The 17331-nt window shown below is 43.1% G+C and overlaps 1 protein-coding gene across 2 annotated transcripts; it reads left to right on the top strand.

Moving 5' to 3' along the window:
• Nucleotides 1–2163: 2163 nt before the first annotated feature.
• Nucleotides 2164–15449, top strand: mtx2 (metaxin 2). Of its 2 annotated transcripts, XM_083775628.1 has the most exons (11): nucleotides 2164–2313; nucleotides 3941–3988; nucleotides 4198–4244; nucleotides 6019–6091; nucleotides 7039–7115; nucleotides 8151–8243; nucleotides 9370–9408; nucleotides 10306–10431; nucleotides 10662–10691; nucleotides 10836–10882; nucleotides 15242–15429. In XM_083775628.1, the coding sequence occupies exons 1-11, from the start codon at nucleotides 2274–2276 to the stop codon at nucleotides 15411–15413; spliced, it is 792 nt and encodes a 263-aa protein (XP_083631754.1). In that variant the 5' UTR covers nucleotides 2164–2273; the 3' UTR covers nucleotides 15414–15429. The 2 variants fall into 2 exon arrangements, with proteins under 2 accessions (XP_083631754.1, XP_083631753.1); XM_083775627.1 differs by lacking the exon at nucleotides 10662–10691 and having other exon boundaries at nucleotides 10806–10882; nucleotides 15242–15449.
• Nucleotides 15450–17331: the final 1882 nt, after the last annotated feature.

Raw genomic sequence — 17331 nt, 5'->3', positions numbered from 1 at the left:
ATAATGAAAATCTAAAAAATTAAAATAAAAAAAAATGTTAAAAAAAAGATCTGCCTAATGATGATGTCACTGGAAGACAGTTTCTAAACTGCCCACAGCCCTCCTATGAGACACAGACTGAGTAGAAAAAAATCGTGCCATTTTATCATGATTATTAGTGAGGACCTATTATATGAACATATGTTGAAAAGTGGTGAAGTGGTCCTTTAACACTATAATCCTATAAACTCTGAATTAGGTATTCAACTTGTGTGGTTGCTTAATGTCAAGTGATGTGTTCAGCAAACATGCAGTGAACATAAAAACACATTCAATTCAATTAAATACATTTTTTTATTAAAGCACCAAATCACAACAAGTTGTCTCAGTCAAGACTCTTTAGAGTCAGAGACCAGGCAGAGATCACACTCTGAGCAACTGTGTTGTTTTTGGCAGCAAATTTCTATTTTAGTTTTAGTCTTTGTCTTTTGAATAGTTTTCATTTCGTTTTAGTCACATTTTAGTCACCTGGAATGTTCCAATGTTTAGTCTAGTTTTAGTCGACTAAATGTCATAAGATTTTAGTCGACTAAATCTACAGTTGATTTAGTCGACTAAAATGTGTTTTGACAGGCCTTGATGTCGTTGTAATGACATATTTTACACTTTGGTTGCATGCTGAAAATAGCAGAACTACAATCTCACAAAAATTGTATATCTGCTATTTTCAGCATGCAACCCAGAATAAAACTGGATTTCTTGTCCACTAGTCCCTTTCTAACATTTTAGTCTAGTTTTTATTTGTTGACGAAATTGTCAGTATATTTAGTCTTAGTTTTCGTCATCATAGATTCGTTTTTATTTCGTTTTTATTTAGTTTTCGTCAGTGAAAAAAGGTAGTCGACGAACATTTTTCGTCTTAGTTTTAGTCGACGAAAACAACACTCCTGCAGACCGGATAAGACAAATAGATTTCGACCTGGACGGCTCCATGGTGTCAGGGTAATCGGGGGGTCCTGTTTCCGGACGACCTTTGCTGCGTGGTGTCAACCCCCCCATCTCCTGTAAAAGCCCCCAAAAAAGAAATAATATGATTTCATGAGATCTGTGTCTGTCTGCCTGTCTGTCTGCCTGTCTCTCTGTCTCTCTCTCTCTCTCTGTAGGGTCAAGGCAGATGACCTCTGACCCCAGAGCCTGGTTCAGCATGAGGTTTCTTCCAGTTCAAGGTTCATCAGTTGTTGTTTTCTTCCCCCTTTCCAGAGTCACAGAAAATGCTCGCTCAGACAGCCATGGAGAGATGGGGGGTGGGGTCATGCCCACTACCATACGATCAGTGTTCATTTTGTCGACTGAAATGACGACGAACAATGTTCGTCGTCTCCCTTAATTCTTTCACCGACTATACATACAAAACGAAATAAAAGCGAAGCTATGATGACTAAAACGATATGACTATAAATACACTGACAATGACGTTTCGGTGAAGCCATGATGTCTCTTGGACACTGCGACAGAAGACAGAGAATGACCCTTGACCTTTGAAACTTGCTTCACATGGACAACATTACAACATACATACAACAGTGCACATCATCATCATATTGATATCAAAAATGTACCAAGAAAGAGTAGAAAGTACTACAAGTTTTCAAATGTTTAAACATCTTTTGAAAATATAGCAGAGAGATAGATCAGCCTCTGAGATGTACCATGTGTTGCCTCTGAGATGTACCATAGTGCAACTTTCATTCATTTTTGACCCCTCTATCACACAAAACCCTAACCCTAACCCCCCCAAAAAATAGTTCCATGTCATAGAGAGGTCAAAGTTGTACTGAAGTTGTGCTAATATTTTAGAAATAGGTCAACAATACAAATGTTTTGTGGATTAGTGTACTTTAAATGCGTGGCCATCTGTGCCCCAACTTGACCGGAACTAGCCTACTTAATATTCACCAAAACCATTTCAGAACTCCCACCACGGGACTCGGGAAATCAATTAATACTGTTGCAAACACTATATTAATGCTTAATGCCAAGTATTTCATACAGCTTTAAGTTAAAAACTTGTGAACTATCCCTTTAAATAGGCCTAAACATGTTTTTCCCATTTCTTCCTGGCAAGCGGAACCATTCTGCCTAAATCCGGCGACTCCACACGGAGCAAATAGCGCGACGCACCAGCCAGCGATTGTTGTCCTTAACCTTGCGTGCACATTTATTTATCTCTCTCTCATCGATAAACGTAACAAGTAATTAATCCATAATCAATCTATCAGACAGTTCGATCCGTCATGTCTCTGGCAGCAGAAGCCTTCGTGTCTCAGATGGCAGGTGAGGATCTTTATTGGCCTTTGATTTAACGGTTATTAATTTTTACTTGACAGTATAGCGTCCCAGACCCAGACCGTGTCATAATTACGGATACGTTACTCAATTCATTCATTAAAAAAAAGGAATATATAGTAAAATATCTCAAATTGTATCACTATGTCGTATGTTGTTCTTTGATTGATTGATTGAAATATTTATGAACAGTTTGCAGAATTACAGTACATTTCAAGCACAAACTCAATACAGAGACTGTTAACTGTGAGTGGACGACCCAATAAATAAAGCATTACACTTGTTTACAATGAGGGTCCACCATGTTCAATTCATCAAAACATTTTAGAGACGTACAAATAGACACTTCTATATAGCAAAAAAAAAGAGAACTCATCATAAAGGAGGTAACAATTGGGGAAAATAAACATATACAGTGAGGGGAAAAAAGGGGGTGGGTCTCCTCTGACATTCACAGCTCTAAAACACATGTCATGCTTATGCAATACTTTAGCAGCTGTGTTGTGGTTTGATTGACTGAATGAAGTGTTTGTTGTTTATGTCAACTTAACCCATTCTGACTTGAGATCAGATTCATACGAGGTTTCCACTGGACACGCACTGGTCTGATTAACCCATTCTGACCTGATTCTGATCAGATTCTAAAAATGTCAGTCGTTCTTCGGTTTTTCAAAAATAGCAGACCTGAGCTTGTAGATCTGCTATTTTTCAATAGCTAAAGCATAACATGATGCTGACACCAAAATGGGTGCCCGTTCAGAATGGGTTAAGGACCCCCACATTAATTTATCATGTATTTAATTTTCTAGGCCTGCCGTCACAAATTATGATGACATAATCGCCTAATTACAATTATTTGAGATGAAAGCCGTTATGTTTGGCATGAACCTTCAATCGTCTCCATGTTGAAAAACGTTCTTTTCAAGAAATATCAGAAATAACAGATCTAAAAGCTTACAAACACATGTTGTGTTTTTTACCCTGTAAGTGAATCATGCAAACAACCTATTTTAACTAAAGTGCATAATGTGCAACAAACCATGTACAACCCAGATTCGGCACAAACAAGGGACTAAATTATTTTCGCTCCTATGCCACCAAAATGTGGAACGCCCTACCAACAGTCATTAAGACATGTGAATCCCTTGACTCCTTCGAAACCGCTCTCAAAGGGCACCTACGGACGGCTGCAATTTAAAACTGGCCTCTGTAAAATCTGAATCCCCCCCCCCCCCCGCCCCATTTCCCCTCACTGTATATGTATTTTTTCCCTTTTTGCTTCCTATATGATGAATTCCAGTTCTGTTCTTTAGCTACATAGAAGTGTCTATTTGTATGTCTCTAAATGTTTTGATGAATTGAACAATGTGGACCCTGTTGTAAACAAGTGTAATGCTTAATTGGGTCGTCCACTCACAGTTAACAGTCTTTGTATTGAGTTTGTGCTTAAAATGTACTGTAAATTCTACAAACTGTTAATAAATATTTCAATCAATCAATCAATGTACATCCACTGCATATTATACCCGATATGCCATTTCTAGAGTGTTTTTGTTTATACCATTTAATCAAATATAGCTTTTCAATTTTCATACATGTATTCGTTTATTTTCAGCTGTTGAACCATGGCCTGAAAATGCCACTTTGTACCAGCCACTGAAGGGTAAGTGTGTGTGTGTGTGTGTGTGTGTGTGTGTGTGTGTGTGTGTGTGTGTGTGTGTGTGTGTGTGTGTGTGTGTGTGTGTGTGTGTGTGTGTGTGTGTGTGTGTGTGTGTGTGGTGATTGTTTATCTAGAAGGTATGTTACATGGCGAATGTTACAACCATATATTGTTTACAGTATGTGCTTGTTTTTTCTTTGTTTTGTCTTTAGAAGATCAGATATTGTTGTCCGACTGTGCTTCATCCCTCGCTGTTCAGGTGAGATTGTGTGTGTGTTTGTTTTCAATGATAATGGACATGAACAGCAGGGGGTTTCAACTGATTTTGACCCGGGCAGGGACCATCCTGACTAAGAGCAACCTCTATTGTGTCGGGTTAAGGCTCATTGTTGGAGCCAAAATGCTTTTTGTTTATTTTGTTTATTTTATTTTAACCTAATTAATGATGTCCTTCTTTACGATGACGTCATGGGAATCAGTCAGTCAGAATGGTGGGTGGTTGTCATAGAAACACTCATTACCTGTCAGTGTGATGGCACTCAGGTGCGACAGGGGAAGTTGTTTTCCTGTCGACCGTGCGTGGTCGACAGGTTCAGTTGTTTGTTTGTTTGAAAGTTTACACAGTTTATTTAAGTTTGAATACTACTGATGAAAGAAAGTAGATATCAATAAATGGATTGACATATCCGAAAGTAACACAACTCTCTGGACATTGAATTAATCACTGCACGCGTCAAACTCAGTACAACCCAGTTGCCCTGCTGTTTAGCCTAGTTGTACAGGCTTCACACTCATACATAGTCTAGATTTTCGGTGGTGAGGTGACCACCGAACTACAATATGACGTCACGAGCCGCGGTGAAGAGCAAACCACCGACCACCGCTCCAGCCCTTCTCTCTGTTTTTACTCACCACCGCTCAACGTTATTTCAGCTCCGGTGGTCACCTCACCTCACCACCGGAGCGGTGGTCACCTCACCACCGAAAATCCAGACTATGAATAGGCCTTTAGGGTCCATCATAGACCCACCAGGTGGGTCCATCATAGACATAGACCCACCAGGCGGGGCTCATGCATTCTGACCTGAGATCAGATTCATACGAGGTTTTCCACTGGACACACACTGGTCTGATTAACCCATTCTGACCTGAGATCAGATTCTAAAAAAATGTCAGTCGTTCTTTCGATTTAAAAAAAATAGCCGACCTACAAGCTCGTAGCGCGCCATGAGCTTGTAGATCTGCTATTTTTCAATAGTTTCAAGCATAACATGACGCTAACACCAAAATGGGTTCCCGTTCAGAATGGGTTAAAGCTGGATCCACACCAAACACATTACATTCGTTGCTTGTCTTCCATTGTTTCTCACTAATCACAGGCTACATTTGTGAGCTGGACAAAAATGTATTGCCAGCAAAGAGCAGAGATATCGTTTTGACAAGAAGCACAAGATTGTTGTTGAATACAGCCACATTTTAATGCATGCCAGCATGTGTCCGTGTAGACTAGTACTGATATGGCTTTCTGTGAGCTACAGAATCGATTTTAAGATTTTAGTGATCACATTTAAAGCCCTTCATGGACTAGCTCCCAGCTACATCACAGACACGCTGGGACCCCCACAGGTCTGTGAGCAGCCTCACATCCTTAGATAGGGCCCTCCTAGTTCCGCCCTCAACTCGTCTTGTTACCCGGGGTGACCTGGCTTTTGCGGCACGGACCCCTCTGCTTTGGAACGCCCTCCTCTTGGCTCTTAGGCTAGCAGAGTCAGTGCCCTCTTTTTAAACAGCTTTTAAAAACACGTTTGTATGTTGTTTTTCCTAATGCTGTTTCTCTTTTGTCCTTGATGATTTGTCATTTTATGCTTTGTTATTTCTGATGCTGTTGATGTTTTGATGTTTTTGATTGTTGTTTTTAACCTGTACTGTAACTATATGTTTGGGAAGGTGCTATACGAATAAAATTAATTAACTAATTCATGTAGTTGGAGTATAATAAATAATGCTCCTGCTGTTTGTGCTGCCCCCTGCAGGCCTACCTGAGGATGTGTTCTCTGCCGGTGCAGGTGACCTGCAAGGCCAACGCTGAGTACATGTCTCCATCTGGTGAGTAACAAACTACACACAAACTACACAACACAAACTACACAACATACTGTAACTACACAACACAAACTACACAGCACAACTCCACACAAACTACACAACATACTGTAACTACACACTGCAAGGCCAACACTTACATGTCTCCATGTGGGGCAGCGGTGGCCGAACGGTTTGCGGAGCGGTCTTGATATCGGAAGGTCGCTAGTTCGTGTCCCCGGACCGGCACGTTAAAATTACCACCGCTGAAGTGCCCTTTGAGCAAGGCATTGAACCCCCTACCATGAAATGTTCTATGAGCAGGGCCTGGCTGTAAACAAGTTATTGAGCTTAGTCCAGTTAACCTGGGTAAACATAGTACCTTTGCTTTACTCCATCTGGTGAGTAACAAGCGCTCGTTTTCAGTAAAGCACCGTCCTGCTGCCTTCTGCACCGTGTGCCAATTCTAAACGGGTGGTACGCAGGACCGTTGAGTGATATCCAACAAGCGCTTCCAAAACTCAAACACACAAAAAATTATCACCTGCAAGGAATTTCTTGATAGAAAGTAGCTCATAACATGTCTTAAGGTGGATATTTATGAAACAATGCATAACTAGAAAGAGGATAATTCAAGCTTTCTGTACAGCTGCAATGTCGGTGAGTGTGACGTTGTTTAATACAATCAGATACAGCAGGACTTTTCTGATTGGATGTATAGGCTGTCTACAGAGGTTTTCAAGTAATCTAGCCGAGTAAAAAGTACAAATATTTACCTTGAGATGTAGTAGAGAGACATGTAAGTATGAAGTATTGAACAATGGAAGATCTACAGTGCTGAAGTAAATGACTATAGTAATTGCATTGGTGTGGACTGGCCTTTATAGCCTTCTGTCTGTCTGTCTGTCTGTCTGTCTGTCTGTCTGTCTGTCTGTCTGTCTGTCTGTCTCTGTCTGTCTGTCTGTCTGTAGGCAAGGTTCCATTTGTCCACGTGGGGAATCAGGTGGTGTCTGAATTGGGGCCGATAGTTCAGTTCACCAAGGCGAAGGTAACACACACACACACACACACACACACCTTTATGTCCACATAATCAGAAGTACAGGGATACCTTGTACTGTACAAAGGACATAATCACTGCCAGTACAGTCAGACAAAGGGAGAACAGATACAGATACAAAGTGCATAGAAGAAGGCTAAACATTGCTACATACAGTAAATGGTAAATGGTGCATTTATACAGCGCCTTTATCCAATCCGCTTTACATAGATTGTGCATTACATTCACACACCGATTGCGGCGGAAGCCATGCAAGGTACCAACCAGCATATCGGGAGCCATTTTGGGGTTCAGTGTCTTGCTCAAGGACACTTCGACATGTAGACAGGAGGAGCCGGGATTCGAACCGCCGACCCGTGGATCATTGGACGACCTGCTCTACCTGCTGAGCCACAGTCGGCCCATACAGTATACAGTAGTTGATATACTTGTCAGACACAGCAGACATAAGTCCTGTTCAAAAGCCAAATGCATACTGTATATTACTTGGGGTCCTTGACATGAAATAGTTTGAGAATCACTGATATAGAAACATAAGGTTCTCCAGAAAACCGTCATGATTCAGGGGCGGCGGTGGCTCAGGGGTAGAGTGCCTGGATGGTAACCGTAAGGTTGCCACTTCGAACCCGGGCTCCCCCAGAGTTACTGTCGAAGTGTCCTTGAGCAAGACACTGAACCCCTAATTGCTCCCGATGTGATAGTTGGTGCCTTGCATGGTTTCCGCTGCCATCGGTGTATGAATGTGTGTGTGAATGGGTGAATGTAATGCACAGTCTCTGTTGCACCATTTACCATTTAGAGGTTGGGGTTGTTGTAGTTACCTTTTGCCGTGATTTAACTTCAAATGAAATCAAGGCAGGCTGACACAGCTGTGGTCTGATGTCACTCACAACACAAACTAACGTCATGCATGTGAAATGACACTGATCTGTCTTCATACGCATTCATTATAACAACACTGGTCTCTACTGTGTGTGTGTGTGTGTGTGTGTGTGTATGTGGTTTGTGTATGTGCGTGCACAGGGTCATTCTCTGTCAGACGGTCTAGATGACGTTCAGAGAGCAGAGATGAAAGCCTACATGGAGCTGGTGAACAACATGCTGCTCACTGCTGAGGTACACACACAACACACGTCACGCACACACACACACACACACACACACACACACACACACACACACACACACACACACACACACACTGAACGCACGTCGCACACATATACATGCACACACGCACGCACACTGCATGCACACACATATATATATATACACACACATACACCGCACGCACATATAAACAAACACTGCCCTCAAAACCACACACATCCCGTGCCAGCCATTTTTGTCGATTTATGAAAAGTTTTGCCTATAGTCCCAACTAGGGGTGGGTCCCGAACGTCGGGACCAATCCGGTACCGAACCGAACATGCTCGAGTACCGGGTACCCATTACAATAATTCAATTTCGGTTCTCTCTATCGGTTCCTGGGTGACACCCTTCACGCACGCACGCACATAAAACAGCTGATTATAATCAGATCATGCTACTCGGAGAGCCAGCAACAGAATGGACTGTGGTAATCGCTCTTGTCGCTCAAAAGTATGGCTTCACTATAGTAGACAATCAAAGTAGTTAGCGTCCACTGTCCAGATGCCGTGGCCGCGGTGCTCGGCTCGCACACAATACAACAACAAAGTTAACTTCGGGAGAGAGCCCCCACAGATCTGCCCTTCATGCAACGAACGGCAGATGGATGAGCGCATGGGGGGTTTTGCAGCCTAGTGTTGCTCTCTAACACGTCTTTCTTTTTTTCTCTCTCTCTCTCTCTCTCCCCCTCCCTCCCGTTGAAGCACTGTAGTGTTGCACTGTTCTGATGTGATATTAGCCTATCTATTATATGAAATAGCCTATCATACATTTAATTTTTATGTTATTATTTGCATCTGAACTTGTCAGTAGCCTAACTGTAGGCCTTTACCACAGTACTGTGGTAGTCTACTGTGGAAGAGGATGTTACACTATTTATTCATTACATGTCTTAAATTGACATTGAGCTTTTTTGTTAAACATTTGACCTCTTTTATATCATTTTGGAACCGAAATAGGGAACCGTTAAGAACCGGAATCGATAAGCAGAACCGGAATCGGTACCGGACTCGAAAAAATCCTAACGATACCCATCCCTAGTCCCAACGTCACGTACTCACATCTAATGTGGATGCACTGTTTCTCTCTGCAGCTCTACATCCAATGGTGTGATGACGCTACAGCTACTGAGGTCTGTCTGTCTGTCTGTCTGTCTGTCTGTCTGTCTGTCTGTCTGTCTGTCTGTCTGTCTGTCTGTCTGTCTGTCTGTCTGTCTGTCTGTCTGTCTGTCTGTCTGTCTGTCTGTCTGTCTGTCTGTCTGTCTGTCTCCAAAGACTGCTTTTATGGATTTTCTCTAGATACAGTTGTTGTGTGTGTGTGTAAATGTTGTCAGACAGAACTAAGCGCTATTTAACAAGAAGGTGTGCATTACCGTGAATATTGGCATGAGAATGTTTTGCGGTCAGGAACGAGACGAAGTCGAGTTACGCAAGCAAATCGTTTTTTACAAGTGAATCTTTTTTACGCGAATTCTCTATTCTTCCGCGTATCCGCAGGGGTTACGCAGCCCTTTGCCTCGCCTTCAGACAGGGACAAAGACAGTAAAGAGCCAGTGTTGCCTTTAGGCCCTTAGACTTACGCTGCACATTAGAAGCGTTGGACTGAACTGGACAAAAAAAATGCACTTTGGATGCACAACAGCACTATAAAAAAACAGTGCTGGTAACGTTTTGTTTTTAAGGATGGCACCATGTCACTTTATTTATTTATAGGTTGTGCGTGGTGTTGGTAACTCTTAACTTTTCCATATGAATTGCACGTCAACATACATACTGGGGCTCTTTTTAAATGTTTAGTTTTAGTTTTTAGCTTGTGTTTTTAAATAGGCTCTATATGTTTTATGTTGCACTGTCAATAACTGAGGGGAAACAATATTTCATGTTCTTTTGTATGCAAGTACAGTACATACAGTAGGAAAATGACAAATAAAGTGATTCTGATTCTGATTTGTGTGTGTGTGTGCGTGTGTGTGTGTGCGTGTGCGTGTGCGTGTGCGTGTGTGTGTGTGCGTGCGTGTCATTTCCTCCAGATCTCCCGCCCGCGGTACAGCAGTCCCTATTCGTGGCCTCTCAACCACATCCTGGCCTATCAGAAGCAGTGGGAGACTCGCAAGAAGATGAACGCCATTGGCTGGGGGAACAAGACCCTGGAGCAGGTATGAACGCCATTGGCTGGGGGAACAAGACATTCATTATATAGATATTCCACTGTTACGTTCTTCTGCTTCTTCTTCTGCTCACGTATGATTTATAATATATGATACTGTATATTGCCATGTTTTTTGTTCTGGATTAAGAGCGTCTGCTAAATGCCTAAATTAAAAATAGCATTGGTAAGGTTGCTGTCCTCACATGTGTAGTGATTGAAAGCTGTGTTGTGTTGTAGGTCTATGAAGACGTCAGTCAGTGCTGCCAGGCTCTGTCTCAGAGCTGTGTCTCTGTGTCTCAGTGTCTCAGTGTCTGTGTCAGTGTCTGTGTCTCAGTGTCTCTGTGTCTCAGAGCTCTGTCTCAAAGCTGTGTTGTGTTGTAGGTCTATGAAGACGTCAGTCAGTGCTGCCAGGCTCTGTCTCAGCGCCTGGGGACACAACACTTCTTCTTCAACAAACAGTAAGTTCCATGTTCCTTCCATTAAAAAAAGGAAATAAAAGTCCTCCATCATACGCTTTAACGCTTAATTTCCCCAGCTACCTTTTTATCAGCTTTCTTTCTTTCAGATGTCTTTTGTCGTTGTTTGTTGCTTTGTCTCAAAGACGTGGTGAAATGAATATTCCCGCTAGTCGCAGTAGAAGTAATCATACCTCCCGTCGCCTCTAGAGTGTTTTGGCTACTTCTAGCTGCTACAGCCACATCCGAGATAACATCCGATCCGTCGCTAAATGTGCTCCGCTGCTATGAATCGCTGGGCGCTGCTAGGCCTTTTGTACGGTTTTACTAAATTACTCCTCAACTTTAGCAACTCCTTCCGCAAAGGGGTTATCGACGGGTGAGACAGTGACTTACTCGAGCATATTTGAAACACATTTATTAAACTCACACATTATTTTCAGGCAGTTTCAACTAGTTTCAGCTAGTGGCTAGGTAATAGACAGCTCCACAACACCCGTCAACAACAATGTCCATCGTCCTTCTGACTCGCAGCCAGTCCTCGCATGCGCATATGAGCCTATCTTGCACGTGATCATTACTGCCGACAGATGTCACTCTTACACCACTCAATACAAAATAAAATAGAAAGCATAGCAAGAAAATGTTTATATTAAAATGGGATAAAACCACACACCTTTAGTCATCATAGCATAGCTGTTTTTTTGTTTTCTTTCGTCAGTGAAAAAAAGGTAGTCTGCGAACATCTTTCGTCACCATCGACCGTCTCACGTTGCCTGACTGTCGCCTCTCGCGATTTTCAAATGCTTCCGCCATCCAATCTGGAGCAACGGAAGCTCTGATCATGAGTAAAATATAAATGCTTCCGTCGTACAGTCTGGAGCAACGGAAGCTCTGATCATGAGTGAAATATAAATGCTTCCGTCATACAGTCTGGAGCAACGGAAGCTCTGATCATGAGTGAAATATAAATGCTTCCGTCATACAGTCTGGAGCAACGGAAGCTCTGATCATGAGTAAAATATAAATGCTTCCGTCATACAGTCTGGAGCAACGGAAGCTCTGATCATGAGTCAAATATAAATGCTTCCGTCATACAGTCTGGAGCAACGGAAGCTCTGATCATGAGTCAAATATAAATGCTTCCGTCATACAGTCTGGAGCAACGGAAGCTCTGATCATGAGTCAAATATAAATGCTTCCGTCGTACAGTCTGGAGCAACGGAAGCTCTGATCATGAGTAAAATATAAATGCTTCCGTCATACAGTCTGGAGCAACGGAAGCTCTGATCATGAGTCAAATATAAATGCTTCCGTCATACAGTCTGGAGCAACGGAAGCTCTGATCATGAGTAGAATATAAATGCTTCCGTCGTACAGTCTGGAGCAACGGAAGCTCTGATCATGAGTCAAATATAAATGCTTCTGTCGTACAGTCTGGAGCAACGGAAGCTCTGATCATGAGTCAAATATAAATGCTTCCGTCATACAGTCTGGAGCAACGGAAGCTCTGATCATGAGTCAAATATAAATGCTTCCGTCATACAGTCTGGAGCAACGGAAGCTCTGATCATGAGTAAAATATAAATGCTTCCGTCGTACAGTCTGGAGCAACGGAAGCTCTGATCATGAGTCAAATATAAATGCTTCCGTCATACAGTCTGGAGCAACGGAAGCTCTGATCATGAGTAAATTAATGCTTCCGTCGTACAGTCTGGAGCAACGGAAGCTCTGATCATGAGTAAATATAAATGCTTCCGTCATACAGTCTGGAGCAACGGAAGCTCTGATCATGAGTCAAATATAAATGCTTCCGTCATACAGTCTGGAGCAACGGAAGCTCTGATCATGAGTCAAATATAAATGCTTCCGTCATACAGTCTGGAGCAACGGAAGCTCTGATCATGAGTCAAATATAAATGCTTCCGTCGTACAGTCTGGAGCAACGGAAGCTCTGATCATGAGTCAAATATAAATGCTTCCGTCGTACAGTCTGGAGCAACGGAAGCTCTGATCATGAGTCAAATATAAATGCTTCCGTCATACAGTCTGGAGCAACGGAAGCTCTGATCATGAGTCAAATATAAATGCTTCCGTCATACAGTCTGGAGCAACGGAAGCTCTGATCATGAGTAAAATATAAATGCTTCCGTCGTACAGTCTGGAGCAACGGAAGCTCTGATCATGAGTCAAATATAAATGCTTCCGTCATACAGTCTGGAGCAACGGAAGCTCTGATCATGAGTAAAATATAAATGCTTCCGTCGTACAGTCTGGAGCAACGGAAGCTCTGATCATGAGTAAATATAAATGCTTCCGTCATACAGTCTGGAGCAACGGAAGCTCTGATCATGAGTCAAATATAAATGCTTCCGTCATACAGTCTGGAGCAACGGAAGCTCTGATCATGAGTCAAATATAAATGCTTCCGTCATACAGTCTGGAGCAACGGAAGCTCTGATCATGAGTCAAATATAAATGCTTCCGTCATACAGTCTGGAGCAACGGAAGCTCTGATCATGAGTCAAATATAAATGCTTCCGTCATACAGTCTGGAGCAACGGAAGCTCTGATCATGAGTAAAATATAAATGCTTCCGTCGTACAGTCTGGAGCAACGGAAGCTCTGATCATGAGTAAAATATAAATGCTTCCGTCGTACAGTCTGGAGCAACGGAAGCTCTGATCATGAGTCAAATATAAATGCTTCCGTCATACAGTCTGGAGCAACGGAAGCTCTGATCATGAGTCAAATATAAATGCTTCCGTCATACAGTCTGGAGCAACGGAAGCTCTGATCATGAGTAAAATATAAATGCTTCCGTCGTACAGTCTGGAGCAACGGAAGCTCTGATCATGAGTCAAATATAAATGCTTCCGTCATACAGTCTGGAGCAACGGAAGCTCTGATCATGAGTCAAATATAAATGCTTCCGTCATACAGTCTGGAGCAACGGAAGCTCTGATCATGAGTCAAATATAAATGCTTCCGTCGTACAGTCTGGAGCAACGGAAGCTCTGATCATGAGTCAAATATAAATGCTTCTGTCGTACAGTCTGGAGCAACGGAAGCTCTGATCATGAGGTAAAATATAAATGCTTCCGTCGTACAGTCTGGAGCAACGGAAGCTCTGATCATGAGTAAAATATAAATGCTTCCGTCATACAGTCTGGAGCAACGGAAGCTCTGATCATGAGTCAAATATAAATGCTTCCGTCATACAGTCTGGAGCAACGGAAGCTCTGATCATGAGTCAAATATAAATGCTTCCGTCATACAGTCTGGAGCAACGGAAGCTCTGATCATGAGTCAAATATAAATGCTTCCGTCATACAGTCTGGAGCAACGGAAGCTCTGATCATGAGTAAAATATAAATGCTTCCGTCGTACAGTCTGGAGCAACGGAAGCTCTGATCATGAGTAAAATATAAATGCTTCCGTCGTACAGTCTGGAGCAACGGAAGCTCTGATCATGAGTAAAATATAAATGCTTCCGTCATACAGTCTGGAGCAACGGAAGCTCTGATCATGAGTCAAATATAAATGCTTCCGTCATACAGTCTGGAGCAACGGAAGCTCTGATCATGAGTCAAATATAAATGCTTCCGTCGTACAGTCTGGAGCAACGGAAGCTCTGATCATGAGTCAAATATAAATGCTTCCGTCTTACAGTCTGGAGCAACGGAAGCTCTGATCATGAGTGAAATATAAATGCTTCCGTCATACAGTCTGGAGCAACGGAAGCTCTGATCATGAGTCAAATATAAATGCTTCCGTCATACAGTCTGGAGCAACGGAAGCTCTGATCATGAGTGAAATATAAATGCTTCCGTCATACAGTCTGGAGCAACGGAAGCTCTGATCATGAGTCAAATATAAATGCTTCCGTCATACAGTCTGGAGCAACGGAAGCTCTGATCATGAGTCAAATATAAATGCTTCCGTCATACAGTCTGGAGCAACGGAAGCTCTGATCATGAGTCAAATATAAATGCTTCCGTCATACAGTCTGGAGCAACGGAAGCTCTGATCATGAGTCAAATATAAATGCTTCCGTCATACAGTCTGGAGCAACGGAAGCTCTGATCATGAGTCAAATATAAAGTAAAGCCTCCTCCCCACTTCCGTTTCCGTTTACAAATTTATAGCTTGCTATTTTTTTGAACGGAAATGATATGATATAATAATAGTACTTTATTGTCAGTTCACACTGAAATTTGTCTTGCCAAACTGACAAAATGAGAAACGGATTACTCCGATTTCGGGAGCTGCAGTTCCAGAGCTTTCGGGAGATTGTTTAATAGCTGCGCGAGCCTCCCGTGGACCAACTGACCCGCGGTGTGGTTCCTCCTCACTCCCCAGGCCCACAGAGCTGGACGCGCTGGTGTTCGGACACCTCTTCACCATCCTGACCACGGCGCTGACCAGCACCGAGCTGGCCGAGCGCATCAAGACCCACAGCAACCTGGTGTCCTTCTGCAAGAGGGTGGAGCAGGCCTACTTCAGCGACAAGACCTCCACCTCCTCCTCGTAAAGAAAGAAACCTCCTCCTCCTCCTCCTCCACCTCCTCGTAAAGAAAGAAACCACCTCCTCCTCCTCCTCCTAAAGACCTGGTGTCCTCCTGTAAGAGGGTGGAGCAGGCCTACTTCAGCGACAAGACCTCCTCCTCCTCATAAGGAAAGAAACCACCTCCTCCTCCTCCTAAAGACCTGGTGTCCTCCTGCAAGAGGGTGGAGTAGAGCCTACTTCAGCGACAAGAGCTCCACCTCCTCCTCATAAGGAAAGAAACCACCTCCTCCTCCTCCTCCTCCTCCTAAAGACCTGGTGTCCTTCTGTGGAGCAGGCCTACTTCAGCGACAAGACCTCCACCTCCTCCTCGTAAAGAAAGAAACCTCCTCCACCTCCTCGTAAAGAAAGAAACCTCCTCCACCTCCTCCTCCTCCACCTCCTAAAGACCTGGTGTCCTTCTGCAAGAGGGTGGAGCAGGCCTACTTCAGCGACAAGACCTCCTCCTCCTCGTAAAGAAAGAAACCACCTCCTCCTCCTCCTCCTAAAGACCTGGTGTCCTCCTGTAAGAGGGTGGAGCAGGCCTACTTCATCGACAAGACCTCCACCTCCTCATAAAGAAAGAAACCTCCTCCTCCTCCTCCTAAAGACCTGGTGTCCTTCTGTAAGAGGGTGGAGCAGGCCTACTTCAGCGACCTCCACCTCCTCCTCATAAGGAAAGACACCTCCCTTCTCCTCCTCCTCCTCCACCTCCTAAAGACCTGGTGTCCTTCTTTCTGCAAGAGGGTGGAGCAGAGCCTATACTTCAGCGACAAGACCTCCTCCTTCTCCGTCTTCCTCCACCTCGTCCTGTCGACTCGTTCTTGACATTCTGCCTTTTTATCCTCGTTTTCATTCCCTTTAAATAACTACTACAACTGGAGCGCTAGCAAAGCCGAAAGGAATACTTTGACCAAAATAAGAATTAATAATTTATAGGAAAAACTAAAAAAGGGGGCGAAGTATTCCATTAAATTCCTACATCTGCAGACCCTACTGCATCCCCGCAACTCTCTCTCTCTCTGTCTCTCTCTCTCTCTGTCTCTGTCTCTGTCTCTCTCTCTCTCTCTCTCTCTCCCCAACATTGTTGCCATAATGTTTTCACGTACCGATCGGTAGAACTGGGCCACGTACATACTGTACACTTATGGATAAAAATCAAATGTATACTTTTTGTTTTGTACCAAATACTGTTTGATATTTTGCGACGCCGTGGGCGTTGATGTCCCAGTCGTTGTTATATCTTAACGAGGGAAGGATGACACATATAATTAGGATCACAATATCGGGAAGTTTCCAAGATAACATTTTAGGGCCCTATTTTCGTCAGTCCTTAATAACCACTTATATATCCCTAAACTTCTTTGCGTTTTAGTTTTTTACCGTTTAGATTTTTTTCTTTTTTAAATGGTTCATCTAGCCGATCGACGTCGACTCGTTGTGAGCTTGTAGATCGGCTAAATGGAACTATAGAGGGTATGCGCATGCATAAAGTGAATGGCAGATCGGGTGGTAAAGTTAATTTAACCCATTCTGAACGGGATTTGGTGTCAGCATCATGTTATGCTTTAGCTATTGAAAAATAGCAGATCTACAAGCTCATAGCGCGCCACCGAGTGGCGCGCTACGAGCTTGTAGGTCTGCTATTTTTGAAAAAAAATCAAAGAACGACTGACATTTTTAGAATCTGATCTCAGGTCAGAATGGGTTATAATCAGACCAGTGTGTGTCCAGTGGAAACCTCGTATGAATCTGATCTCAGGTCAGAATGGGTTAAAGTCGTTTAATAGTTATCTGTTTGGATGTAGGGGCTGTCGAGGCCAGAAGGTAGTTTTTTTGTCACTCAGTAAGTGTTCCCGCGTAACTTACGGGTTTGATGATGATGATGTCACACGCATACCCTCTA

This window comes from Protomyctophum parallelum, assembly GCF_964188405.1.
Source record: "Protomyctophum parallelum genome assembly, chromosome: 10".
NCBI lineage: Eukaryota > Metazoa > Chordata > Actinopteri > Myctophiformes > Myctophidae > Protomyctophum > Protomyctophum parallelum.
This window is presented reverse-complemented; position numbering and strand designations above follow the sequence as displayed.